The 26,281-nt window shown below is 47.7% G+C and overlaps 1 protein-coding gene across 2 annotated transcripts in view; it reads left to right on the forward strand.

Moving 5' to 3' along the window:
- Positions 1 to 5,520: 5,520 nt before the first annotated feature.
- Positions 5,521 to 26,281, forward strand: part of GSK3B (glycogen synthase kinase 3 beta) — a 127,535-nt gene continuing 106,774 nt past the window's right edge. Inside the window, exon 1 of one of the 2 annotated variants that reach the window (XM_032196400.1) lies at positions 5,521 to 6,293. In XM_032196400.1, the coding sequence (XP_032052291.1) occupies positions 6,206 to 6,293 (88 nt within the window). In that variant the 5' untranslated portion in view covers positions 5,521 to 6,205. The remainder of the gene's footprint in view (positions 6,294 to 26,281) is intronic. The other variant, XM_032196408.1, reaches the window with a different exon arrangement.

Raw genomic sequence — 26,281 nt, forward strand, 5'->3', positions numbered from 1 at the left:
CTGGGGAGGTGTGGAAATAGTGAGCACGGGACACACATGGGCCCTTCCTCTAATATTGTGTTGTAGAGAGCCCCGGTAAGCTCTGGGGACCATTGTTAACACAACGCCACTGGGTTTAATTTTAATTTCTTGCTGAGAGAGTGACCCATCTGCTCCTTGGTATCCCCTTTGCAGAAACAGACAGGCCTGCTGGGAGCACTGGGAAGCACAACAGAAAGCAGATAGATATCGGTCACGGGCTGCTCGAGTGAATCTGATGTGAGGGAGGTAGATGATGCACACAGAAGAGCCCAACACTTTTCTGGATTTAAACCTTTTCAGAGTCCTGCAGGAACGAGCATCATTTTTGCTTTCGGGAGCACAAATATCTGGAAGGCTTGTCAAAGGACCACCAGACTGACACAGCTTCTCTGGCTCTGGGCACTGTTTTTCCAGGGTTATTTATGAACGAGGTGTGGTCTGACAAATGCTGGAGCAAGGGAAGACATCAAACTTAGCAACATGTTCTCCTGGCACGGTGTGAAACCCGATGTCTCTCTCAGGGTGCACTGAGTGAGTCACTGATGTTTTCTGTGTGTCGCAATGTCCCCGTGAACCTGCACGGGGTGTCTTGGCTTCTTATGATACACTGCAAAATTGGGAAGCAGAAGTTTTTTGTAGCTCCCATTGCATTAAAGTGCTCGGGCCACCTGGCTCTGTCGGTCCTGGCGAACCTACCTGGCGTCCTTCAAGGCCTAGGTGCGCCCACGCACACCCAGATGGGCAAAACATCAGCTGTTCTCTGAAGCAATTGCTGGTGGTGACATGTTATGTGACAGGAAATCGTTGCAAAATGCTGGGTTCTCAGGATTAAAAACTTCTGTCCCGCTCAGAAAAAACAAACGCAAGTGGTGCGTTCTAAACATAGATTCGTGTGGATTTTGTTCTGGGACAAAAATCAAAACCACTTTTCAGGATTTATTGTCTAATCATTAACGCCTGAGCAGTCAGTAAATTTGTTACTGTTACAATCTCTGATTTTCCACTGGAAAAAAAAAAAAAAAAGGAAAAGTTAAAGTTCAACCACAGCCATTGAACCTGCCCATGCCAACTACCCACGAGACAAGCCATTACAGTACCTCACTGCGTTGCTTCTTGGCTAATTCCCTTGGCAATATTAAGGAGTTAGATGCCAAACTGGTAGATCCATTAATCTTAGTGTGATGCACTGGCGTACCAAAGTTCACAGCAGCCTTGCACGATCATCCTTATCAGCCTTCCCGAGGCACAATACACCACCCTCCTGCCCTCTTCTCCGTGGCTGATGTTGGAATGACCCAGTAATAGCTGCAAGGTAAGCAAACAAAAAGGCAACAGAAAATCTTCCTGCTGATTGCCCAGAGAGGAAGCAAAGGAGAAAGAAAACCAGGAGCTCCCTGTGCAGGGAGCGCACGTCTACTTACTGCTCATGCACGTTGGAGCAGACCTGCTCAGTGTATTAAGACGACTGGATGTGACGTTCAGGGTGATACCTGAAATGTAAGCAGACAAATGTGAGCCCCCAGACAAACAAACAAAAAAAATAAAGCCTCCCCACCACCGCTACCGAGCTTTTAAAAGCTTTGTTCTACCCAGAAATAGCACCGGTTTTCTAATTCACTGCCACCTTATGGCATTTCAGAGAGATAACACTTCAGTAATTCCCATCAGATGCTTCTTATTTTCAGGCACCCTCCCTAAGATCTTAGATGTGACGGGGACGCTTTAATTTCGAGTCACAGAAGCTGTAAAACCGTCCTCTGCATCCAGATTTGGAACAATATTAATGCCTGGGATACAGGATTATTCTTGCCTGTGAAAACTGATCATTAAAGTGTCAATTCTATTTATATTTGCGGAGTCTAAAGGGAGGTCATTTCTTCAGCCAAGAGGCCAAAAATAAACGCGAACTTTGCAATGTTGTCAAAAGAGAATTTTTCAGTCTAAAAAAGCAACCAGCTCACTCTTGATTTCCTCAAATGGGTTTAATTTGGTGCATTTTTGACATTGAGGATGAAAGCTTAACAGATGCCCTTCTTATATGCTAATGGGTTTTCTGACGGTAGCCCTAGCTGGGGAAATAATCTGCAAAAAGACTAACAGAAATTGGAGGTGGTTAATAGCTTTCTGTCCCTTCAAACGAATAATGGCCCTCCTTTAAGCATACTTGTGTGGTTTTCTAGCAGCGGAGAAGACGCTGTGATTGAAACGGACAGGTTTTGGAGAGTTCATTGGTTAATGATTACTTGGAAACACAGGCAGGATTGCCCGATGGGAAGCAGAGCAGCTGGGAGGTCTGTAGCGTGCATTCCCCAAGTGGATGGAGCGGACTGGCATTTAGAACAGCAGGGGTGCCGGTATCTGGGAGTTTTGGGGTTGATATGGGTTGTTTGGGTACTGGTGAGGGAGCTGGGGGTCAACAGCAAAAGACTAAGCCTCACAAAGGAGCGTAAGCGTGAGGCTGTTCTCCCGAATTAGCCTTCTTCTCTGTACACAAATGCAGTTGGTTCTCCATTGGCATTATCAACTTGCAGACTCATCATAAAGGACATTTCTCAAATGGATACCGTTAGGATAAATTTCGCATTGGTGTGATTCGTATTTACTGCTGTCACAGAGTTCCCCCTACCCATGCTGTTTTGCAGGCCATCCACCCACTTTGTCATGTAATAACGCTCAAGTATCTCTCTTAAGTCGGTACCAGCGTTTACGTAGCTTTTAGAAAGAACTTCATCAGAAAATAGGAAAATTTGATTTGTGTTGGCATCAAGTGCCCGAGGCCAAAAAATAAAATAAATCCAATTTCAAGTGCAACTCTACAAGACGACTGGAATGCCTGGTGGTGCATTTCAGGTGGAGGAAAGTTGTTTCACCCAAAGAGGCAAAAACGTCCTTCTGGTGGTTGGTGGTTTATTGAGTTTGTATCTCAGGGACGTTTGATAAAGCGGTGAATCAGAGCAGATCCAACATGACGAGTGCGGCGTGGTTACTGTCACTTCAGGCTGTTCAGCCCCTGCGAGGGCGCAGCACTCGGCTTCCAGTTTCCCAGCTGCACAATGAGTCAGACCTTAAACAATGCAAAGTCCTTTGTAGTAGGTGAAATCATTCATCATTTATCAGGCAGGGAAAAGGTTTCCAGAAGATCAAGCGCCCTGGGGTGAGCGCCGTGGTGCCGAACAGGACCGTTTGGAGAGACTGAGCTGGTTTTCTGCTTCGGAACAAAGCTGTTGTACAGGGTAAAGCTTAGCTGCCTTTGGCCAGGTCTTTCATTGCTCACATAGCAGCGTTGCTTGGAATGGGACACATGAAGAAAAAAAAAAAAGGATAAAGAGGCAATATTTTGATGCCTTGAAAAGAAAGCAGCAGCTCTTAGACTCTAGCGCTGGCAAAAAGTGCTTCTGCTGGTCCAAGTTACTTTGTCTGTGGTATAAACTACTCTGGTGAGAACATTTTTTTTTTCCTTTTTCCCTTTAAATGGTATAAGCAAGCAGTACCCAACGTTTGCAGAGGGCTGCTGAGTAACGTTACCGAGGTCAGGGCAGCGAGCAGCTCTGCCAGGCGAGCTGCCCCACGGATATTGCAGAGCCCCGCAGAAGTACAGGCTCTTCCAGAAGTCACAAGGACGGGCTGGACGCCGGCCAGGGCCAAGCAAAATCCACCGGTGGTGGCACCAAGACCTGGATACGAAGGCCGTTTTAGCGACTCCGATATAAGCCGCGTTTCCTAAAATTTGTGAGGGAGAGCTGAAGGGAGAGAACTTTGTGAGCCCGTGCCTGTTGCCCCTTCCCTCGGGCCGGCTCCTGCAGTGGGTTTATCACCCTCTGCTCCTCACGAGGTGATGGCCACAGCGCTCTTTCCTTTCCACAGCCACGCCGCTTCGCCCAACAGCAGCCACCCACCCAAAATCTTGTATTTCACGTTAAGAGGAACAAAACTTTGCGTTTTTAACGGGAATGATCACACCTTTGTGCTTCCACAGGGGGGTAGGACCGCACACCCCCAGGGAAGTGGCCCCTGACGGGTCACTGAGGGGGGGACCCCAGGGAATGGGCTGGGGGCAAACAGGGGCTCAGGGCCCTAACGGCTGCAACGGTTTTAACGGCTGTTAACGGGCCGGGTAACGGTTTTAACGGTTTTGACAGCTTTAACGGGCCGTGTAACAATTTTAACGTTTTTAACAGCCGTAATGGGCCGGGTAACGGTTTTAACGGTTTGTAACCGGCTGGGTAATGGGTTTTAACGGTTGTAACGGCCGTAACGGGCCGGGTAATGGTTGTAATGGCTGTTAACGGCTGTAAGCGGCCGGGTAACGGTTTTAACGGTTGTAACCGGCCGGGTAACGGTTTTAACGGTTATTAACGGCTGTAACGGGCCGGGTAACGGTTGTAACGGCTGTGACCGGCCGGGTAACGGTTGTAACGGTTGCACCGGGGGCTGCCCCGCCCTGAGGCGACAGGTCGTGAGGGAAGTTGCCTCAAACGGGCATTAACGGCCCCGGAGCCGTTTGGACACCGCTCTCAGGGAGCCGTGGCGGCCATGCCAGCTCCCAAGGCTGGGGGGGGGGGGTCCCGGCCCCGGTCCCGGTGCACCCCCCACAGGCACTGCCCCGGCCTCAGGGCGGCGCCGAGCCCGCCCCGCCGCACTGCGCATGCGCGCTGCCCGCCCTGCGCAGCCGGTGAGGTCATAAAGGTGAGCGAGGCGGCGCGCGAGGCCCCACCGCGGCGAAGCGTGGCCCGCCAGGCCCCGCCCCCCTCCCCTCCCCTCGCCCAATGGGAGCGGGCGCTGCCCGCCGGTGCTGCCCGCGGATTGGTCGGCGGCAGACAGCTGGCTGGCGTCTTCGGGCCGCCTCATCGCCCCCAGCCAATGGCAGCGCGCCGCCGCGGCAGCCAATCACAGCCCGCGGCCGCTCTCCGCCTAGGGGCTGCGGCCCGAAGCCGTCGCAGGGCCGTGCAACCGCGGCCGCTGATTGGCCGCGCCGCTTCGGCTCCCTTCGGCTCCTCCCGGCAGAGCCGGCCGCCTCCCATTGGCTGCCGGACCGCGCTGCTAGGGCGGCGGCGCCGCTCCGCCATTGGCCCGCCGCCTGGCTTCGGGAGGGCTCGGCCGCGCCCGATTGGCTCCGAGCCGCCACAGCCATCCCCGGAGCGGCCTCGCCATTGGCTCCGAGCACGCTCGGCTGTTTCCGTGACGGGGAAAGGGGGGGGGGGGGGGGTTTGCAACGAGCGCGTCGGCCCCTTCGGCTGCCTATTCACAGACGGCGCCTACGGCCGTTGCGCAGCGTAGGGCAGCGGCGCGCATAGGCGGCTGCGCTGCGTTCGCGGGCTCGGCGTAAGCGGCAGCAGGGAGCAGCAGCAGCGCGCTGAGGGCAACGAGCCGCCGCCATGGCCCGCCCCGCCGCCGCCGGCCGGCCCCCTCGCCGTGCGGGGGCCGTGAGGAGCCGCCCGGCCGCCACCGGCACCGCCTGAGCGCCGCCGTCAGGGGAGAGGCCCCGCCGCCCGGCCGCATCACCGCGCCGCCCGCCGCGGATCCCTCCGCCGCCGCCGCTGTTGGATTCCCTGGGCGAGCGGCCGCAGCACCGCCTCCCCGCCGGGACGATCCCTCCGCTTGAGAGGGAGGGGGGGGTAGAGGAGAGGGGAGGGAGGAGGAGGAGAAGTAGTCCCCGCTGCTCCCGCAGAGGAGACGGAAGGGGATTAAAAAAAAAAAAAATAAGGAGGAATAAGGATAAAAAGGAGGAGGAAAAGCCAACAAGGAGAGAAAGGAAGGAAGGAAGAGGAGCCCCGAGCCTCCGCCCCATGTGACTGGCGCGGAGGGTGGGGGCAGCGAGGCCTAGCGCAGCCCCGCGGCGGGCGGGCGGGGGCGGCTCCGGCAGCCGGGGCGCTGCGGGGAGAAAAAGGGGGAAAAAAAAAAAAAAAAAGAAAAGGGGGGGGCGAAATGGCGCTGTGAGGGGACGGACAGAGCGACAGAGCGGCGGGCAGCCCGGCGGCACCGCCAGGGGAAGGGCTCGGGTCCCCCCCCCCCCCCCCCCCCGTGAGGGGCCGCGGTTGATGAGGCAGGGCTCGCCCTGAGCGGCGGGAGAGGGCCCTGAGGAGGAGGAGGAGGAGGAGGAGGAGGGAGGAAGAGCAGCAGCAGCAGCAGCAGGAGGAGGAGGAGGAGGAGGAGGAGGAGAGAGGCGCAGCCGCAGCCCGAGACCATGTCCGGGCGGCCCAGGACCACGTCCTTCGCGGAGAGCTGCAAGCCGGTGCAGCAGCCCTCGGCCTTCGGCAGCATGAAAGTCAGCCGTGAGTATCGGGCTGGGGGGGGGGGGGGGGGCTGCGACACCCCCCAGACCCCAAAAAAGCCGCCCTGCCCCTGGCCTCGGCCCCTCTGCCCGCTGGCAGCCCTTCCCTTTGTCAAGCGGGCTCCCAGGGCCGGGGTTTTGTCTGTGTGGCTGTGTCTCCCCCCCGCCTCCTTTCCCCTCTTTTTCCCCCCTTCCCCACCATGAATGACGGGCAGGCAGGTGCCCCCCCTTGCTCCCCATCCCCCTATATATATATATATTTTCCCTTTTTCCATTTTTTTATCCCCTCTTCTCTCCCAACGCCCTGAGATCTCGGGTGTGAGCACCTCCTAGTCCAGCCCATTTAAAAAAAAAAAAAAAAAAAAAAAAAAAAAAAAAAAGGTGGTTTGGGGGAGGGAAATGGGGTACAAAAGGTGCCTCTTTCGCGATTCAGGCAGCGCTAAAATCGCTCGGTAACGCCGAAAATAAGAAACATCCTCCCCGCCGCATGTGAGTACACCGAGGGGTTATTCCCGGCTGGCTGCTCGGGGGGAATATTGTTGGGAGCCAGGCCTAGGCTTTATGCCGCACGGGCACGTTTGGGGTTGGCAGAGCGTGGGGTGGGTGCCCACCCTTTGGATCCCAACCCCCTCCAGCCAGGGGGAGCTGGGGCTGTTGGACACGAATTCATGGCATCTGGGCAAAGGGGGAAAAAGGCCCTGCTCTGAGTCGCCAAAGAGGAGCACCGGGGTTATAATAGGAAACGTCCTGGCTCCTCATTTGAATGCGTGCATGCGAGTGACCCGATCGCTGTGCTGCCGGCCTGGTTTGTGAGGAATATTTTCCCCTTTTTCTGCTGGAAATGGAGGCTGGGGGGGCTTTACGGGAGCCGGAGGGCTCGCCGTGCGGTGCTGTTTGGTCGATCCCTTCGGTGCTTGCCCGTAGCCACACCTGACACAGGGGTTGATATTGTTCGAGGCGCTTCGTGCCGGGGCTCCGCGTGCCCGGGGGCTTTTTGACAGATCAAAAAGGGATCTTGTTGGATCTTGAGGGATTTCTCACGGGTTTCTCTCTGCGCCGAAATGTCTCCCGCTGCGGGCGAAGCCTCGAAGAGGGCGCCGGGCTTGGTTGGGGGCTGTCGCCTGCCTTGGATCCGCATGATCGGGGCGCCTGCAGCACTTAAAAAAAAAAAAACAACAAAAAAAAAAACAAAAAAAAAAAAAAACCAAAAAAAAACAGGGAGTGCAGTTAACCCGTATTATTAGCAGATGCAGCGTTTCACGTGTGTTTGGGGGTCTTGATTTCCATGGGGGAAAAGCCGTGGGCGACTCCATTTTAATGTATCGATCCACTTGATGTGCGTGCGGAACGAGGAGCGGGTTTTGTTGGCCGGGCTTTCTGCAGGTGGCCGCCTAATTCGGGCGAGACCTAGCCCTGTCATGCTCGGCGCCTGAATTTGTCTGATTCAAGCTCTCCGCAGCTTGGTTCTTGAAAGGTCACTGATGCTCCTTTCCCGTTTATTCGAGGTCAGAGCCTAGGCAGATGCTCGCCCGCGAAGAGAGTGCTAACTGAGGCAGACTAACAAGTTTGCAAATATGATTCAATCCCCAGCGTATACCACGGAGGGAGAAACAAAGGCCGGAGCATAAAGCGCACGCACTTGCGATAACCCCCCCAGTCGCTCTAGTCATGTGCTCCTGGTCCTTCTGCTGCCTGGAAAAAAAAAATGTCAGAACAAAGCAGGAGAACCACAGGCGAGGGCTGTGTGGGAAACGCAGTTGGGATTTTTTTTTTTATTTTTTATTTTTTTCAATGAATCCACCCGTGGAAGACGGTCCAGGAAGTTGAAACTTTTTATTCTCTCCTTTGTGAGAGGGCAGCAGCAGGTTGCCAGAAAGGGCGAGTATTTTTCTGGGTCCCCGTGAGTGTTTTAGGAGCCCCTTATGGCGTGATGTGGCAACCCATCTATTACCACCGTTGTTGAGCGCTTGGGGAAAAAATAATAAAAAAAAAAAATCAATTAGTGGTGAACGGGGAGTTTGCTGGGCTCCTTGGTCTTGCTGTAGGTTTTCAGAGTGATACTTAGTGACGTTTTGAGCCCTTTTGACTGAAGGCCGGGACAAAAGGTTCCCTGTGAAGCAGGTGAAAATGGACAGAGCTTTGTTTTCTGGGCCTCGCAGACACCTCCAGTACCCCGGTGGTGGTGCAGGCCTTCTCCAAGCCCCCGGGGAGCCCAGCCCGAGCTGCTGGGTGCCCGCCTTGTTGTTTTAATTTGGAAGCCCGGAGTGGTGGCGAAACGAAACGATGAAGTCACTCTGGCCCCGCTGCCTCTCCAGCCACTGCTGCGGCTGGCTGGGCCCAGCAAGAGTTATCCAGGGAGGAAGGAGGGACTCAGGTGATGGGCTGGAAGGCTTGGGAGAAGTCGTGGCTCTCTGGATCCCGAGGAGGAGGAGGAGGAGGACAATGGCAGGGTGATTGCTGTGGTGCGCAGGGCTTTTCATCTCGCTCCCTGCGTAATTTATTAGACTTTGTGCTCCCAAGTTGATAAGGAAGCCCCAGCCTTGGGTGAAAGGAGGTTGTCCACAGCTGCTGGGCAGGATGGCTTCTCACGGCTCTGCCACGAGGATTTTATTGCCCCTCTGGGAGAGGGAATGCTGTGGGAAGCACACGGGGGAACAAAGATCACGGCTGTGAGGTCCAGGCTGTGACCTCAGCATCTAACAGTTGCAATTCCACCTCAATCCTTCAACTCCAACATCAGGTGATGAGTATCCGAGCCGAGGGCTTCCCGTTCTCCCCGTGCTGACGTTCCCTACCTGCTCACAGAGAGAAGAGGCGCGGGCTCAAGGCTTCCTTTTGTTCCTCACCTCCTTGTGCTTCCCGAAGGGGACAAAAATAATCCCGCGGAATAAAGGGTAGTCATGCAACACGCCACCAAAAATATCGGTGTAAAAATAGAAGCCCAAAGTTTGCAGTTTGAGAATTTTCGCCTAATGACTGTGGAATTGATTTATTATTATTATTATTTTTTTCCCCTCCTCTGGAAAGTGTTTTTAAGCAACACCAAGCCCTGGCAGACAGCGGTGCTTGTTGTAACTGTAGCGAATTGCGTTGTTGGTCTGCAGTAAACAATGTCAGGGCTGATGCTTGCTGCGGGGAGCTTTTTGCTCTGTGTGTGTGTTTGTGCCACGGCTTTGTAAAAGGTTGTGCAGGATTTGTTAAGGGAGAGGGTGAGGAAGGCGCTTCTGTTTGCTTTTTAGCTCACTCTCGTGCTGCACACAATCTCGGTTGCAAAATCTAAAGGCCAATCTTGTCATAACTCACTTTGGGCTCTTCGGAAGAATGTTACGCCGGTGCCAAGCTTGCCTTTTGTTGAGATGTTTCTTTTTCTTGGGAGATTCACTCTGCTTTTGTGCCGTGTTACCCTCCAGAAGCCCAGCGGGGCGGTAGGGGTTCAGGTCTCCTGGCGCCTGAACCTGATGCATCCCTCGTTAGTACAAGGGGGGCCTTAAATAATGGGTCTGGAAGGACCGGGCGTGATGTCCGGGCTGATCTACCTGTAGGAAGAGCCTCCAGCAGGCTGGAAAAGAGGCACCCCGGGCAACCTCGGCGAGAGGGAAGGAGCTGAGGGACCCGGCGTGGTGGCTGGGCCCGTGCTGCCTCCTGTTTCCCAACCCCGTTAGGGTAGGGCCCTCCCTGGTGCTTTGATAGCAGTTTCTGCCTAATGGGTTGCTGCAACTGGAAGCCGCCCATCCTGCTCTCCTTGCTGGAGAGAGGAAGATCCCTCCCTTCCAGCAGCCTGCTGAGAGCTGCTGCCTGCCCTCCGCTCAGCCTGGCCCTGTCCAGCTTTCTGCCTGCTGCCGGGGGGACGGCTTTCCTCGCTCCTGAAATAAATAAGAATGTTAATAATGAAAAAAAATGGACTCACTGGGATCGGTTAATAATGGCTCTGGGTGCTGCAGGGGAGTGTCTCGCACCGCGGTGACCCAAAGTCACACCTTGCAGCCTGAAAAGGAGCAAAACAGCTCGCTGATGCTCTTATTCCCAACGCTGGCGAGCTGTTTTCTCTTTATTCCTGTCATTTGTGGTAGTTGAGCAGGAAAATATCTCGTAAGAAGATGAGGTCTGCCATTGCAACCCGTTAAATGATAATTCTACTAATTCTTCTGTGTCACCCCTGGAGGGTTGACTTTATTTTTTCCTCTAAGATACACTGGGATCTATCCTGCACCTTTTATTGTTCTGTCGCCCATCTGCACGTTTCTTCTTCCTTACTCCACTTCCTGGAGGTGATTCCCTCTTGTATGATCACTTGATTAGCCTGTTCTGGTTTATAGCAATACTTTAACCACCTTGTTCACATATTTATGCAGCTGGAGAAAGCCATACCACTTAAGAAATATGTTCTGGGCTCTGGAAGTTATGTCCTTTCATCCCCTAACTTGGTAGGGTCTTGGAGGTATCACGCAGTAAAGCTTTCTGTACTGGGATCTTCTCATGGCTAAGAAAAGCAGTTCCTTGCCATCCATCCTAAAACACCACCTCAGGCCGAAGGGTTTTCCTCTGCTGCCCCAAGAGTTCTCCCATTTTGATGGGCTGTATCTCTGAGTGCTATTTCAGAGAGACCAGCAATGGGTTTCCAGTGTTGGTGCCCAGTGTGATAACTGGGGGCTTTTTTTTCCCTCCCCCAGTTAAAGCTCAGAGCTGTGCAGGGCTCTAGCCCTTTCTGAATTGACCCCATGCCAAATCCCTTGGTTATCTGAACGCCTGGGCCGACAACGCACAAGGTGGTTGGAGAGCGCGTGCAGCCTCGTTGTCGGAGCTGCTGCAGCCTTTGCTTTCAATGTTTTCTCCAGAATCGGAAGGTTTGCTATCTTGAGGTTTCCAGAAATTTCCACAGACTTGCTCGCTGGGCGTTTTTCTGGACTTCTTTCCTCCGTTTTTGATGAAGTCTTTTCTCTGAGGACTTTCAGTTGGCTGTCGCTGGCCTGGGAAGTGCCAAGGTGGCCATCTCCTGCAGAACCTCTTGTGGCTGGTAGAGGCACTTGGCTGCTTCCTGGCTCCGGCCAGCACAGCTTCGAGAGACGGACACACTTCTGAAGCGAAGCAGCAATGAAAAGGAGCTCACTGAAAGCTTAAAAACCCAAAAGGTGTGTACAGGTCAAAACCCATTCCCATTTCCCTTTTGTAGTGCCTGCAGCATCAGTCTCCCACAGACAAAACATCTCCAGTTGCTCTAGCTCATTCAAGAGGACCTCTACCCAAACCCTTTAGCAGACAAAATTTGGGTAACAACTAGAGGAAGAAGAACTATTTTCACCAAATCTTCAGCACCTCTGCTGGGCGAGTGGGTTGCCAATAACTGGAGCAAAGTCCATCGCCAGGTGCTTTGCACTCCATCGAGCCCTTGATATTTCGCTGGGGTTGCGCATCTGTAACATGGAAGTCACTTAGCTGGGGGAGTTGCACCGTGGGGCTGCAGGGTGCCATAAAAAAATCCCTCTTTCTTGTTTGTAAGCAAGAACTTGAGGCTAAAAAATAGAGTTTTGTAACTTTGTAATAGGCGTGAGGAGGGCCAAGTGTCTTCTGCTTCGTAGGTTATAACCTGCTTCTGCTTCGTAGGTTGAGCGGCGTTGCTTGGAGAGGTGTAAATGGTTTGGTTTTTTGGTGTAGGAAGCTTTTGTTGATTGCGTTTGAGCCTGGAAAGCAGCTCTTGGATGTAATGTATGGCAGGAACGCGAAGCGGTGCGGTTACATTGCTCGGCGTGTCTCTTCAGGCACTTGGGCAGCTTGCAAGGAACCTGCTCGTGGTCCAGTGCCCGACAGGAGAAAGTCTGCATCCTGTTGGACTCCCGATCAGAAGAGGACAGGAAAAGCACTCCAGACTGATACCACCGGATAAATAACGCCAGGGAGGGTTTGTGGGGTTTCAGGACACCCCCCGGTTGTGCCTGTGTGAAGATGAGCGTCTGAGTGCAGCTCCAAAAGTCGCCATAGGCTTTTGGATCAGAGCGCTCCGCCGGGGAGAAGTTGGGTGTTGGCTCCCAAGTTATAACCAGAAGGGAAGCAGCAGCTGAATTTTTCCAACCAAGACAGTCTTCTTACAGCCACAACTATAGAGCATCGTCTGTTTTGACTTTTTTAGTAGGAATATAATTCTTGTCGGCTACAAGCCCTGTAGTTCAAAGCAGTATCTTTTGCCAGGAATGCAGGCAATTGTTGAATTTTCAGGCAGGCCAAGAATATGTTTTGTGGAAAGATAAACTGAAAGTTGACTGCTTCAGAGCAAACCTTGATTTTCTTTGCAGCGCAGAAGGAGCAAAACCACGTAGTCGTGGTTGCTGGGGCCAAGCTCTTGGGTTTTCTTGATTCACACCCTGCTGCAAATGGTTGCACAGAACCTATAGGATTATTGATATCCCATCTCTCACGTGATTCAGGTAGTTTAAGTATTAAAAAAAAATAAATGGTAACACCATGAATTGACCTGTATGAGTGGGTTTCCCTGGGGGAGGAAGGGGACACAAATTCGTCAGCCTAAATAAGCAGAATATTTGATTGTTGGCCAAACAAACGTGAATCATTTGGCACGGATCCGTATCCCCGGGAGTGGAGTCGACGGCCCTAAATGAATTTCCACACGTTGGTGGGAGGTCGAGGATCAGCATCAGAAAGGAATGTTTTGTGCTTTGCCGGGAGAACGCAAACTTTCTGGCAGGTGAGCAGATGTCAGGCTCCTGGAATGGGTTTTCTTTACCCTGTACAATTGCTCAATTGAAACTTGCAGGAGCGGAAAATGATGTTGCCCGTGAGCAGATCGTATCTGTGGGCCCTTCCACCTCCAGTCTCGCAACCTCGTGCGTGCGGGCCTGGGAGCTGCCACCGCAGGCAGCGTAACGCCGGCTGCTGGCTGCGAGTTGAGTTGGTGGTTTTTCTGCGTTTCTCTTGAAAAACAGAGAAATCTTAGTAATCGCATTTCTGCTTTAGTGACTTTGGAGTAGGTTTCCCCAACCTGTTGATTTTTGGAGTACATGTATTAGTAACCACAACGGGCTACAGAGCTGATTTGAGTCTTGGGGAAATTCTTTAAAGCCTAGGTGTTGGGTTTTTTCTGTCTGACAAGGTCGTCTTTGAGCAATGAAGACCACCAAGATTGCAAATCTCTTGTTCGTCCTGATAGACCTGACTTCAGTGGACCAAAACTTCTCTTCTTCTGGACTTTGAATGTGGAAAAGGGTGTTGCTGGGAGCTGGGACAGCAAAAGAATTGTGGCTTTTCTCCCTGGGAGCACACGTGTAGTGCTTCTGGGATTTTGGAGGCAGGTCTAGAAACCTCAAGTCCATATGCATGAAGTAGCCCTCATATTTACAGAAGCCAGGTATTCATGAGGCAAGAAACAACACCTTTTGTGTGGTGGCAGTGCTTTGGCTTTATGCAATAGCCTGTGGATTTCTTTATAATCCGCTGGATTCTTTCAGCCCTGGCAATGTTTGAGCAGTTGGTTGTCGACTGGAAATGTTGGTCGTAGTGGGCCAACAACTCTAAAAGGGAATACTGCAGGTATGTTAATGCCACGTCCAGAACTTTTCATAATTAGGATACTTCAGAGATGCTCATATCAAGACAATGATGCCCACTGCATTTCAAAATGTATGGTAAAAGCCCAGTTTTCATTCCTAGATGGTGGTGTAATTAGTTACTGTAGAACTTGTACTAGCAACATACGCCTGTTAGTTTATTCAGATGTTGTTTTTTTGGCTTTGTGCTACGGCTTTCTGTTTTTTTGCTTTCTTGTTTGAAAAGCAGCTGGAATCAGGAAGAGGTTCCTGGCGGACCAGGTCCAAGTCAGCCACTTCTAGATAAGAACAAATCATAAAATATTCTCTAACAGCCCCTTTTACTTGATGCATTTTCACATGTCTTTGAGCGTAAAGAGAGGGTGAGAGAAGAGGGACGCGTTTGTGTTGTCAGAAACCTTATATGAGGGGGAGATGATGATGATTTAGGCTTCTGGGATCTGGAATTTAAACCCAGACCATGTGTGAAGGTTTTGCTGTAGAGCTTCAGCTTTAAGCCTTTAAAGCCTGCTTTAAAACATCCTGCCAAAGCTGGGTTGACTAAGTACATTTCTTGAGACCAAACTTGGGAGCAATGTTTTAATATTTGAACAATAATTGTTTTGTCAGAGATAGTGAACCTGTTTCTCATTTTACTTCCCATGATATGTTTTGAGACTCGGTAATGTCCTATCCCGCTGGCGTTAACATTTAATTTTGATGCTGCTAAGGGAGCTCTGGAAGAGGCTGCATTGCAACTTAATGCTCTGTCTTCTATGACTCCAAATGTCTTTTTTTTTTGTTTCCCCCTTTGAGTGTTATGACGATGGGAGGCTTTTCACCTGCTTGCAAATCTTGCTCTCAGGTTGTCAGCAAGCCATTTTTTAAAGATCATACTGATAAGGTAGGAAATTGGATTCCCCACTTGGAAAAGTTGTCAAGTTTCTTCTGTGTGTGTATGGCTATAAAATGGAGTCTTTTTAAAACTCGCAAGAAATTAGTTTTCAAGGACACAGTCACTGTGTGACTTTAAAATGGAATTTTATTTTCGTTTGGCAAGTTTGAAAGATTTTTGGTATAGGGAGAGGCTGGAAAAACAATTTTGCACGTATTTGCAGTGCTGTTGAGTGATTCTATAACAGTACGTACCGAGGGCTGGGATTCAACACCTATGGGCTTTTCAGGCTGTGTTTGGGAGGGAAGCAAAAATCCCAAAGCAATTCTAAACTTCCACCTGTAGTAGGTTTAGTTGTCTTTAGGAAATCATAGTTCACGTCACTGCTTTCACTAGGCCCTTCAACCACTGCATTGATGGTAACGCCGCGGTAAGAATGCTTCGCTGATGTGGAAAAAGTACGAAGATTTGACAGTGCTGTTAATATTTGAAGTTAGGTTTCTGCTCGTATAACATGCACTGTCACAGAAACGCTCCAGTGCTGGAGACTTTTTTGTTCTAAATTTTGGGTAGGTTGGTTTTATACTATGGGTAACGTATTGCAGTTTTGCATCGTGGCCGGGTGTAGTTTTTTGACTGTAGCCTGTTTGAAAGACCTTTTATTTCTGAGTATAGTAGAACAAAGGCAAACGTTTCTAAAAATTCAGGTAATGCCCTGGATTTTTGTCAGGAAAATGAGTTGATAAAGGGGCTTGGAATTTGTCTACTCAAGCAGAAAAATTAGTTTTCATCTGACCCTTAAGAAAGCAGATGCAATGAAACTCCTGGATAGTTGTTGGTTGAAATCCTTGAATTCTAGCAAGTGCTCTGGGCATCTATCATGTTGGTTTGCCTTGAATCCCAATTCTATCAGTATATAAAATATGCAGTGAGATAGGTGATGATAATTTGGCTGCTGTTTCTTAACACAAATCCTGCTGTATGGAATTACTCCGTGTATGGAAGTAGCTCTGCCATTAATTGCTAGTTCTGGTGCTTTGGTGGAAAATAAGTCATTAAACGTTAAATATGTAACTGCCACGTAATACCTTTTACACCTGTTTTTAACTAAAAATTCAAAGAGCTAGTGCAATAATAACCAGCGTTCCACCAAATATCTATTCTTTTTGTGAAATGTCCTCCTTTGTCAACTGTACCTCCTTGGCTGTCCTGCAGTGGAGTACGTAATGCCTAACTGCATTCAGAGGAGCTCCAAGGACATCAGAGAATACATTCAAAATGTTCTTGACAGATGGACAAAGCAGTGGTACGTGAATAAGGTGCGGTTCAGCAGGGGCAGACGTGGTCTGTAAGGTTTTGGTGAGGCTCAGCTGTGCAGGTAACAGGGTGGGGGGTGACTGGGCAGGCGGGGAGATCTGTGGAGAAGAGCCTGCAGGTAGATGTTGGTGTTGCCAAACCAGCAAATGTTTTTTACTGAGTGTCTTGACAGAAATGTCATGTGAAATGCATGAAGTTGGCCTTCTCACTTCATTGTGTGCTGATAAGCCTGCAGCACCTAGCTTCGGTGGTGTTTTGGGAGAGGAGCAGGCTGTGGGCGAAGGGGAGTCATCAGGGATCTGGAACACGCGGTCTCAGGGGATGCTGAAAGCATTTAGGATGATTTCTTTTACAAGAAATCAAAGGGAGATTTCTAAATATGTTAGGTAGCTGGAAAGAAAAGACGAAGCTGTTCTCTTTTCCGCTGGAGCTGGAACAAGCTGTGGGCTTAAACTTAAGCAGCAAACATGCTTTCAGTTAGTTGATTCAGCTTCTAAGAACAACGGGAGCACTGGAATAGATTAGGAAGGCTGTCGGTTTCCCAGCAGTGGCTGTTTTAGAAATTTGACAGGTAGTTTAGATCTAGAAGTTGGTAGAAGTTTAAGTGAAGACAGCCTGTGGCCCTTCCCAGCTTCATTTTCTGTTGTTCTGGTCAGTTCTGCGTGGTCTTGGGATGAATTTCCAAGATCCTGCTCTTATTTCTTTCCCCCCCTGGCACGGAGTAGCCCAGTGCTGTTGGCAGCTTGCTGGAGGGTGGTGGGTTTGTGAAAGGTGATGGGGGTCGGTGAAACCTGCCGCAGCTTTCAGACCTACAGCCTGGGTCAGCCCAGGGAGCTCGCTCCAGTTTGGGAATTTACTGGATGCGGTGGCTTGTCCTGCCCTTGGCACGGAGCTCTGATTTCTGAAAGAGCCTCCTTAGCCTCGGCGTTTAGGTAAATGTGCTGTATTTAGAAGGGCTTAGCCTGCCTGGGGAGGTTTTTATTCTAGTTCGAGGTTTAAACGAGCTCTGAATTTTGTTTTTGACATAAGTGCTGTTCAGATGAAAGCTTGCTGTAATTTGGGAGTCCCGTCCTGCAGTTGAGAACCGCACAATTTCTGTGGGGGATCTCCGTGGCTTTCTTTGTATGGGGCCTAAGAAAAACAATTCTTTCCTTCAATTTTTGAGCCTGTGGTTTTTGCTTCAACACAAAAGAATTTAGCGCAAGTGAAGAACTGCTCAGAGCTTCAAGTGCAGCCCCAGAACCATGTTGGAGTAGCTGTGTAAGGTCCAGCCTGATGACGGGGGGTGTCTGCCCAAAAGAGCTTCAAGCAGATGATCTTGGCGTATGTATAATGCCAGTGCCTGAAGAATATTTGTCCCTTAAAGTATAACTTTCTAATCACAGCAGTCACGTGAGCTTCTGTTTAATAAATGGGCAAGCGTCTGAAGAACGTGTGTAGAAACCAGATGTTGCATAGAATATGAGCCAAGGAAGAAAATAACTTGTTGGTCTGTATGTGGAGTGTAGCTAGATACCTTCTTCTGATTTTATTTCTGCTCCTCTTCAGAGCTGGAAGAGTCGATGCGGACCTTGAAAATCAAAGCGGTGTCAAGTTAATCCTAAAATTTTTAGGGGTTTTAAGTGACTTCCCAAACTTCTTGATGTAGAAACAAGAGGGATGTGTGAAGCTGGAGCTCTCACACGAGAACTAAAGATGCTTCAGAGCAAAAATGATCGTCTCCACTGATAAGTGGTTTCCAATTTGGTGCTGAAACTCTGAGGAGTAGTACTAAGCAATGCTTCCTTTTCTGTACCTCACAAAGCTTCAGTAGTTCGGTGTACGTATGAGGCTACTGCAAGGCTGACACCCTGAATTACTGCTAATGTAACATCTACAATCATTTATTTATTTATAATTCTTTTGAAGCCTTGCTTCCTTATTTCAAATGATACTGAGTGTTCAAAAACAGGTGGATGTCAAATTCAGCTCTTTCTTATCTGCTCCAATGGGAGAGAAGAAGTGATAACCCTGAAGCCTTATGCCAGACTTGTCCTAAGGTACAGCAGTAGCCCAGAATGCCTTTTATGTTTTCACCTTTTAAGTCTTTGGCTGCTGAAAGCGTTAGACCTCTAGCTGGAAGAAAGGCTTGCTGGAGACTTGCTGTGCTCCACTTCTCTGCAGCACTTTGAAGGCTGTGCAGAGCGTTTGTTCGGACTTTGACATGCACAAAATTGTCCTTCTCTTAGGTGGCTTAGACTTTCAGGGGCGTACAGATCTTTTTTTTTGTCTGCAGCTGGCATCATCTGAATGATGGAATAGTTTACAACTGAAAACTGACAAGGTTTAAAACACCAGGAAATAAAACCAAACAAAAAACCAACCCATTCCCTTCCCTCAGCTTGTTGTTGAGTTCAGGAGTGCAGTAGGTGAGTATCAGACAGTTGGTACCTAAATGAAATAGTAACACAACTGCATTAGCTTACAGAAGTAACCTCCTCATGGAGAATAAAAACTAGAGAAAAGCACCCATTCCTCATCTTCTGGATTTGCCAAACTATTAGGAACTTCTCTTCATATATAAGACTGTTGGTTCAAATGGTCATGTATCGCTTTTTTCTTCCTTTACCTTTGTTATAGTTTGTATTCTTGCTTGGAGTCACGTGGAACCACAGCTCTTGAAGTGGAATTTCTTTGGAAAATGTTGTATTTGTTGTTTGTAATGCCAGAGTTTAGTTTAGTTGACGGTACTCTTCACATTTTTATGGGTTTTAGTTTTATGCAAGTATGCTTTTCAAGTACAAAACAAAACAAAAAAAACCTACGTGGATTTTGAAGGTAAAGGGTAAGTGGAAGGGCAAGCTTGAAAATGGGTCTGGCTTAAAGAACACAGTGATGTACCTTTGGATTAAAAAAAAAAAAAAAAAAAAGCAGCAATTTGGTAATGGTAATTTAATGTTTCAGATCTTACTGATGTCTTAGATGTTTTTTTAAAATGCTTCAGAACTTTTTTGGGATAATTGGCTTTCAAAGCTCTTTAGAGGTGGTGGTAGACACATATGCAAATTGACTAAGTTTCCAGGTTTGGACTAAAATTGATGTGCAGATGAGCTCATCCATCCAGGAAGTTGTTGAATAGAAAGGTTCAGTTGAATGGGACCTACAAATATCTTTGACTCCAGCTGCCTGACCACTTCAGGGCTAACCAAAAGTTAAAGCATATCACTGAGGGCATTATCCAAATGCCTCTTGAACACTGGCAGCCATGGGGCACAACCACCTTTCCAGGAAGCCTGCTCCAGGGTTTGACCACCCTCAGGGGAAATAAATTTTCACTAATGTCCATTCTGACCGTGTTCTGGCGCAGCGTTGTGCCCTTCCCATGCATCCCATCATTGGGGACAGGAGCAGAGGCTGCACCTCCTCTGTGCTTCCCCTCCTCAGGGAGCTGCAGAGAACCATGGGGTGGCCTCTCAGCCTCTTTTTCTCCACACTGGGCAACCCAGCTGTCCTCAGCCTCTCCTCACAGGACATGTGTCCTGCCCTTTTACCAGCTTTACTCCATTCCTGGTGCAAAACCCTATGCATACCCATGTTGAATTTCATGCTGCTGATGGTTGTCCACCACTCCACTGTGTCTAGATCCTTCTGCAAGGATTTGCATCCATCCAGAGAGCAAACAGCACCTTCCAGCCCAGCATTGTCAGCAAGTGGTAATTAATACATCCAATGTACCCAAAAGCAGTGCTTGCTTTTAGTGATAAAGAAAATTCCCTCGCCTGTTTGTGAAGGTGAATTTTTTCAGTGTTCACCTTTCAAATTCCTGCCAGTGGGAAGAGAATGGGAAGTCTCGTCATTCAAGAAAACCTCAGTGAAATTTATATTCTTATTTCAGTGCATCTTGCCTTTTTTGTTTAAAAATATTCCTCTATTACATTTTATTCTTACTTCCCACTAATATGGGAGTAGGATAACGTACAGAAATACCTTGGTGCCCATGAATGCTTTGGGAATTGCACGTAAAGTGGAAAACTCTCCTGCTACAAGCCTGTCAGTTGGAAACGTGCATGGGCAAGGCATTGCACAGGGTGTTGGTATGACTGGGACATCTGAACAGCAAGAACACTGTGAATAGTGAAAGAATACATTTTTTTTTTAAATCTTAAATCTCAAGTTCCTGTATAAGAGAAGGTAAAGCCGAGAGTCTTTCATGATTTTAAAATGCCGCCAACAAAACTCTCTCTCAAAAAAAAAAGCCATGCTGAAGGGGGATGTTCTGGCATATATGGAGCTGGAGTCTGTCTTTGTTGTGGCTTGAAGAGAAAGCCTTGCTTGCTTTTAATAATGAACAGTCGTGTGCCCTTGCCCAGACCACTAAAATGGCTGGAATAAAGCTAAAATGAATAAATAGAAACATGCTAATTTAGTTGTTCATGGACGTGCAGGGGACGTTCCTGTGGTTAGTAGTAAGTAGGGCAGCCATATAACTTTATCAGATGTGAAGTTGTCTCGACTTGCATTGAGTATAGGAGCTTTCCACACCAGCAGACTTGTTTTCCAGGCTCTCTCTAAGACTTGAGGCTGGTTTCATAAAAACATTTTGTCCAGATGACGATGATGACTCCCCCCTCTGCCTCCCCACGTCGTCTTCTGTGAGGAAAAATAAGAGACCCATCCCATATTGAGTTCCACTTTCCAATTTGTTGAAGTTTTTTACCATCCCGCTTGGTACACTTGAGCAATTCTTCGACTTCTTTTAAGAGGCATTACTAATTTTTGGCTGCCTCTAGCACGTTGGGCATGCTCACAGACTATTTAGGGGATTTCCCTGCTCATTTTAAAGTCCGTAACTACCTATGGGCTGGTTGTAATCCAAGTTCAGGGACTGGCGGAGTATTGCTCAACGCATTACGTCTCGCTGAGGTTTCAGATTGCTCTGAACTGTCACAGCCTGGCTTGGAGTTGGGTTATTTACAATGCAGAGGGGAGCTGGGTGTAGTGTTGGACATGAGGGAGAGCAGTAGCTGGTCCTACGTCATGAGATGTGGTGGAAAACAAGTTGATAGGAAAATATTGGAGGTTAAAATATTAACTTTTGTAACTTAAGGTACAGTTAAAATTCTTTGGAGTTTGAGATGAACAGGGTTACGCTGATATAACAGTTTTGTGACAGCATAGAGACTTAAATTCAGTGCTTTACAGTATTTATGTACAAAGTCAATACATTGGAAAAGAAAGTGGGAGTACTAGTAAGGTCTTGGTTGTTTTTTGTTTTTTTTTTACTGGGGGGAACGTGCCTGTATCAAGTTTTGTGCAGAAGATCCTTAAAAAAAATCATAAACCTTATAATGAAGGTAGATAGATAAACTTTGCTCAAGTTTTATTTGAAGTGCCTTTTTACCCCTCCATGCAGTTTTCTCCTTCTTTTTCCCTAAACCAGTCTTCTAAGTGCTTATTTTGACATTTAGTAAAACCATTGTATTTTAGGTGCGGATAAGGAAGTTATTTCTCTGCTCATCTCAATCGCTTCTCTCAAAGGCTTTTATGTAGAAAACTCAAAAGGAAAATTAAAAAAAAAAAAAAAAGTTTTTGGTCAGAATGCCACAAGTGTTTTGAATTACTGTTCAAGTCCCTGACCTACTAACAGCAAAACCTTTTCTTCACAGCTTTTTATTTCAGTCTTAGGGGAGAATTTTAGACAAATCCTCTTCAGCACTAGCAGCCTTAACTCGACTGTCAAAATTTGTTTTCTAAGGCCTTCTGCAAGTGAGAGGGCTCACCATCCAGTATGCCCACAGCAGAACAAACCCTCCATTTAGCCAGGGAGTTGCATCTAATCAGGTACTAACACATGGTCAGTTTTTGCTATGTTTCCAAGCACAGGTGGCTCTGATCAGCTTTTATTTGGGCCCTGACTTTCTATCCTCTCTAGCCTTTTCTGTCTTTGAGGTCCTGTTTGACTTTGATAAAAGCGTGCACAAGTGTCTGTGTATCATAATTTATTTTTAATGTGCTGTTGAGGTGTGCCACTTGCTTCTTTTTCTTTTTTTCTTCTTCATTTGTTGACTCTCCCACCATGGTTCTTACGCAGTGACCATTTTTGCTAAAGGCTGATGTTTCTTGCCTGGACAATCACAGCTTTAAAGGAATCTTTACTTTTTAATTACTGCTGTGTGTTATATTGTCCCTGGTCAGCTGAGCTTTATGCTTCATCTGGTCTGAGGACCGTGGTGCTCATTGCCAGAAGGGAGGCCTGCACGCTTCTCTCTGATCCTACGTGGTCCTACCAGGACGTCGGTGCCACAGCCATCTCCAGCTGAACACCTGTGGCTGTTCTGTGAAAATAACACTTATTTCTTCCTATTCATAAGTCCAGCCTTTGTCTGCACTTTGTATGCAGCAGATAAAAAGATACTCTGATACTTGAAAAATGAAGTAATAATTTCATGTGCTGTTCGAGGGCGTTTCTGCTGTTCTTCGGTATTTTGAAGCCTTTTTGCAGCCAGCAGTGAAATTAATTATATTTACAAAGGAAGCACTTGCTCGTTTGGAGTAGCGTCCTCAGTATTTGGTAGCTCGATCACTTCAGGGTTCATAAGAAGCACACTCAAGCCTTGGCACAAGCCTGCAACAACTTCTGGAAAGCCCGGCAACTCATGTCTTCTGGCTATGAGGTGTCTCTCAGTCTCTCCCAGCGTTGTCACATACATACTGCTTATAACCGGATGGAAACAGGCTTGAACTTCTAAACTCTGGCTTCAATGCTTCTTTGTTTGTTGTGGCTTTTTATTTTTTTATTATTTTCTGTGGAACCAAAGTACTCGGCCTTTTTGATGCAGAACCGCCTGGTTTGAGCTTTGGGCCGAGCGAGCTCACCAGGCCTGCGAGTGGAGTCTGAGGTGTGCTGAGGCACGCAAGCTGCTGGATAGGTTTGGGGGTGATGCTCCACCTTGTAGAGAGGCCATAAAATAACCACAGTTATGACCAAGGCGTAAAACCTTGCGTGTGAATGTTGCTTGTGGCACACCAAGGCTCTCCTCGGTTTCCTCTAATTGCTGGCACATATCCCGCTGGTAGGTCCAAAAAACTGGAATTCTGCTTGTTTTATCTCTCTCTCGTGAACGTGTGGATTCAAATTAAATATTCATCTACACACTAGGAACTGAAATATTTATTTTGGCCTAATTTTTGTAGGTTTGCTTTACCCTTTCCTTGCTGACAGATTGGACTCTCAATCTAATTTTTATGTAGAAATCATAGTTAAAGAAATAAGAATTCATCGTTTTATTAGCTATTATATTAAAATATAAAAATAAACAGCTTATATGTGTATATATTAAAGATCTGCAATATGAGCTAGCTGCTTTCTCAGCTGGAAACAGCACAAAGGACGTGGAGCTTATGTCCCTCTTCCTCCAGGTCTTGGCTTTCGTGTTTCTCCGTGTGTGCTCAAACTCCTCTGTTTTGCCACCACACTTCCTCCAGCACGCACCCCAGTTACAGTTGTTATTTTTGGCTGTGATCCAGAGCCCAGAATTTGTTTTGCAGAAAAACATTATTTTTTTTCTACGCAGAATTCCTTGAAATATAACGTGACTGCCATCCGTCGCTCTGAACACGGGGCTGATGCTTAAATAAAAATACCTGCTTCCAAGACGTCCCATTGTCTGCCTTTCCCAAATGAAGCACGGTTAGGTTGCCTTTATACAATATACTTGAAAGCATTTGGACTTCATAAACTGTCTTAAACAGCTGAGATGGTTGGGATTTTTGGCTGACACGGGGTATTAGGCTTTTTAGAGGGCTGTCAGAGGGCTCCTTTGCTTTTGTGTGTATAATAGATCCACTTACAACTCAAGAAGACACAATGTGCTTAGGGAAAGCCACTGTTATTTGTTGAGGAAACACCCGTTTATTTACACAGCCAAGTGGTTGAAACCTTGCTTTAGCAGTAAAAAATTGGCTATATACTTAGCTAAAATGTGTGGATTAACAAATGTTGCTTCTCTAAATTTTAAAAATATCTTCGGTATATTTAGCTTGTCCTTAGAAACTCAGCGTGTTTATTGCTGGAGTAGAGCTTCCTGTTATGTTTGGAATATTGAAATAATGAAGCGCTTCATTCTTCCCATGAATTCACATGAATTTTCTCCTTGCTGCTATTTAAGACTTTTTCTTTGCATTGCGGTAGCAGCTCTAAAAGATGTTGTCTTCGGAGTTGTCAGAGGGTTGCACAATTTTTCGTTGAGCCTCTCTACAGCAACCTACACACAGCATCTGATGGTCGATTAAAACCTCAACTTCCATTCTCGTGTTTGGGCAAAGCTTGATTTACTTCTCTATATGTGGGAGAGTAAGATCAAAAGTCAAATGTGGAACTTTGCTCTTCAGAGAGCAGCCCTACAGCCTGATGACCCCTTAGTCTTCATCTACAGGGTTGCTGTGCAGTGGCTGCAAGCCTTTGTATGACGCTGTGGGAGCAAATGTGTTGCTCGCTGCCACAGAGCCAGCAGGAATGGGCTCTCCTTGGCAGAAGTTACGTTGCTTCCCCGTGGTAGTACATATTTGGAGGCTGAAAGTAGGGTTTATAAAAGTTGGAGGCTGTGTAGAGAGCAAACACCTTACTCATAAGTAGTGGAAAGTATTCCCTCTTTGAAGAGGCTCCAGTCTGTACTTTTTTTATATAAACGTGCTGTACTTCAGCAGTGTGGTGTTATTCCATCTTGGTCAAGCCTTGCTACAGCGGGGGAACTTGGAGATGCTTGTTTTATGCTAGTTATTCCCAAATCGTGCTCTCCTGGTGGATGTGTGGTTGGCAGAGCGCTCGTGCTGGAGAGGTTCCAGCTCTCTGTGTGCCTAGTCATTTTTTGCCTTTTGGTGGTGGTGGTGGAGGGAGGAACCACAACCCAGTGCTCTGCTCGTGTTTGTGGTAAAATCACCTTGTGCTGCTTCAGTAGCTTCTCACATTTTCTATCGTGGTTTCATTTCGCAGATAGGTACGCTGGAGTTTTCAGCCTCCCTGCCTGTGCACGTATGCTTCTGCTCGGCTAAAGCCTGCGAGGTTTTCTGAGATGCTGTGTTTCGTACCGTTTTGGCTTTTCATGCCACACGGTGTACATTTTTATATTGCTTTTATATCTATATGGTTTAATACAGATGTGGCAGATACACATCTGATCCCAACCAGGAGGCATACTGAAATTGGCACGATGGTTTTATTTGGAATTCAGAGATTAAATAATTATTTCTTTCTTCTTCCTTTAATTAAACAAAGCTTATTTGACTTAAAACTAGCATGTTGGGTAAAACTGCATCTTTATTTAAAAACAGATGTTGGTTCCTTTTATGGCTTTTTTTTTTCCCCTCCATCTGCTCAGGTGCACTTCTATAAGGCAGAAAATACAATTTTACCGTCTTTGGGATTGCAAAGCTTTGATCCCCTTGTTACAGTTTGTTCTGGGATGGGCAGACCTGTATATGTACTACAGCTGATGGAAAAAACGTGATTGTGGAGAAATCTATGTCCATCCTTTTTCCTCAGGCACTTAATAACATGTAGGGGTTCTTCTGCTAGTTTTAAATATGATACAGCTGAATGGTTGAATCAACTAAATATATATTTTCTTGACTTGAAGCAGGGAGAAATTCTTGAACAGCATGGTTCAGAAATAAGTAGTTCTGATATTTTTATTAGACAGTGTTGGACTCAACTATTAAGAATTTATTTTTTTGCTTTGGAGAAGAAAATTGAGTTCTGTTCTTTACGTGTAAGTATAAACTCAGCCTTTTCCTTGCTGGGGAGGTAAAGCAGGTGCCTTGATTGACCTTGGCTGATCAGGTCAAGGTATATTAAAGGTGAGTTGTGCGTATCTAATTTGATGTAAGAATACCTGCGCGTAACGTGTCTCAATTTAATCTTATCTAATTTCCTCATTTCTCGGCCGTGTGTAGATAAGCCCTTAGGATGGTTTCTATATTGTATCTTACTACCTCGGGCAGCTGCTTATGGCCTTAATGCAGGCCAGGGAGTAAATGGAAGAGGTTGCCATACCTCTTGCATACCTGCATCACAAGCAGGGAATCGAGAATAAAAGCATTTGGGGTAAATTGCACAATGCTCAAGTCATCGAGTTGGACAAAACGAGTATGGTAAAGGCGATGATTAGGACTGATGAGATAAGAGCTTCAGTGGGTGTTTCACTAGAAGTCAAGGACCGGCAAAGAATTGAAGGTATTGCCAGGTGTCCTAATAACCCAGTTTCC

Source organism: Aythya fuligula, chromosome 1 (assembly GCF_009819795.1).
Source record: "Aythya fuligula isolate bAytFul2 chromosome 1, bAytFul2.pri, whole genome shotgun sequence".
Classification (NCBI taxonomy): Eukaryota; Metazoa; Chordata; class Aves; order Anseriformes; family Anatidae; genus Aythya; species Aythya fuligula.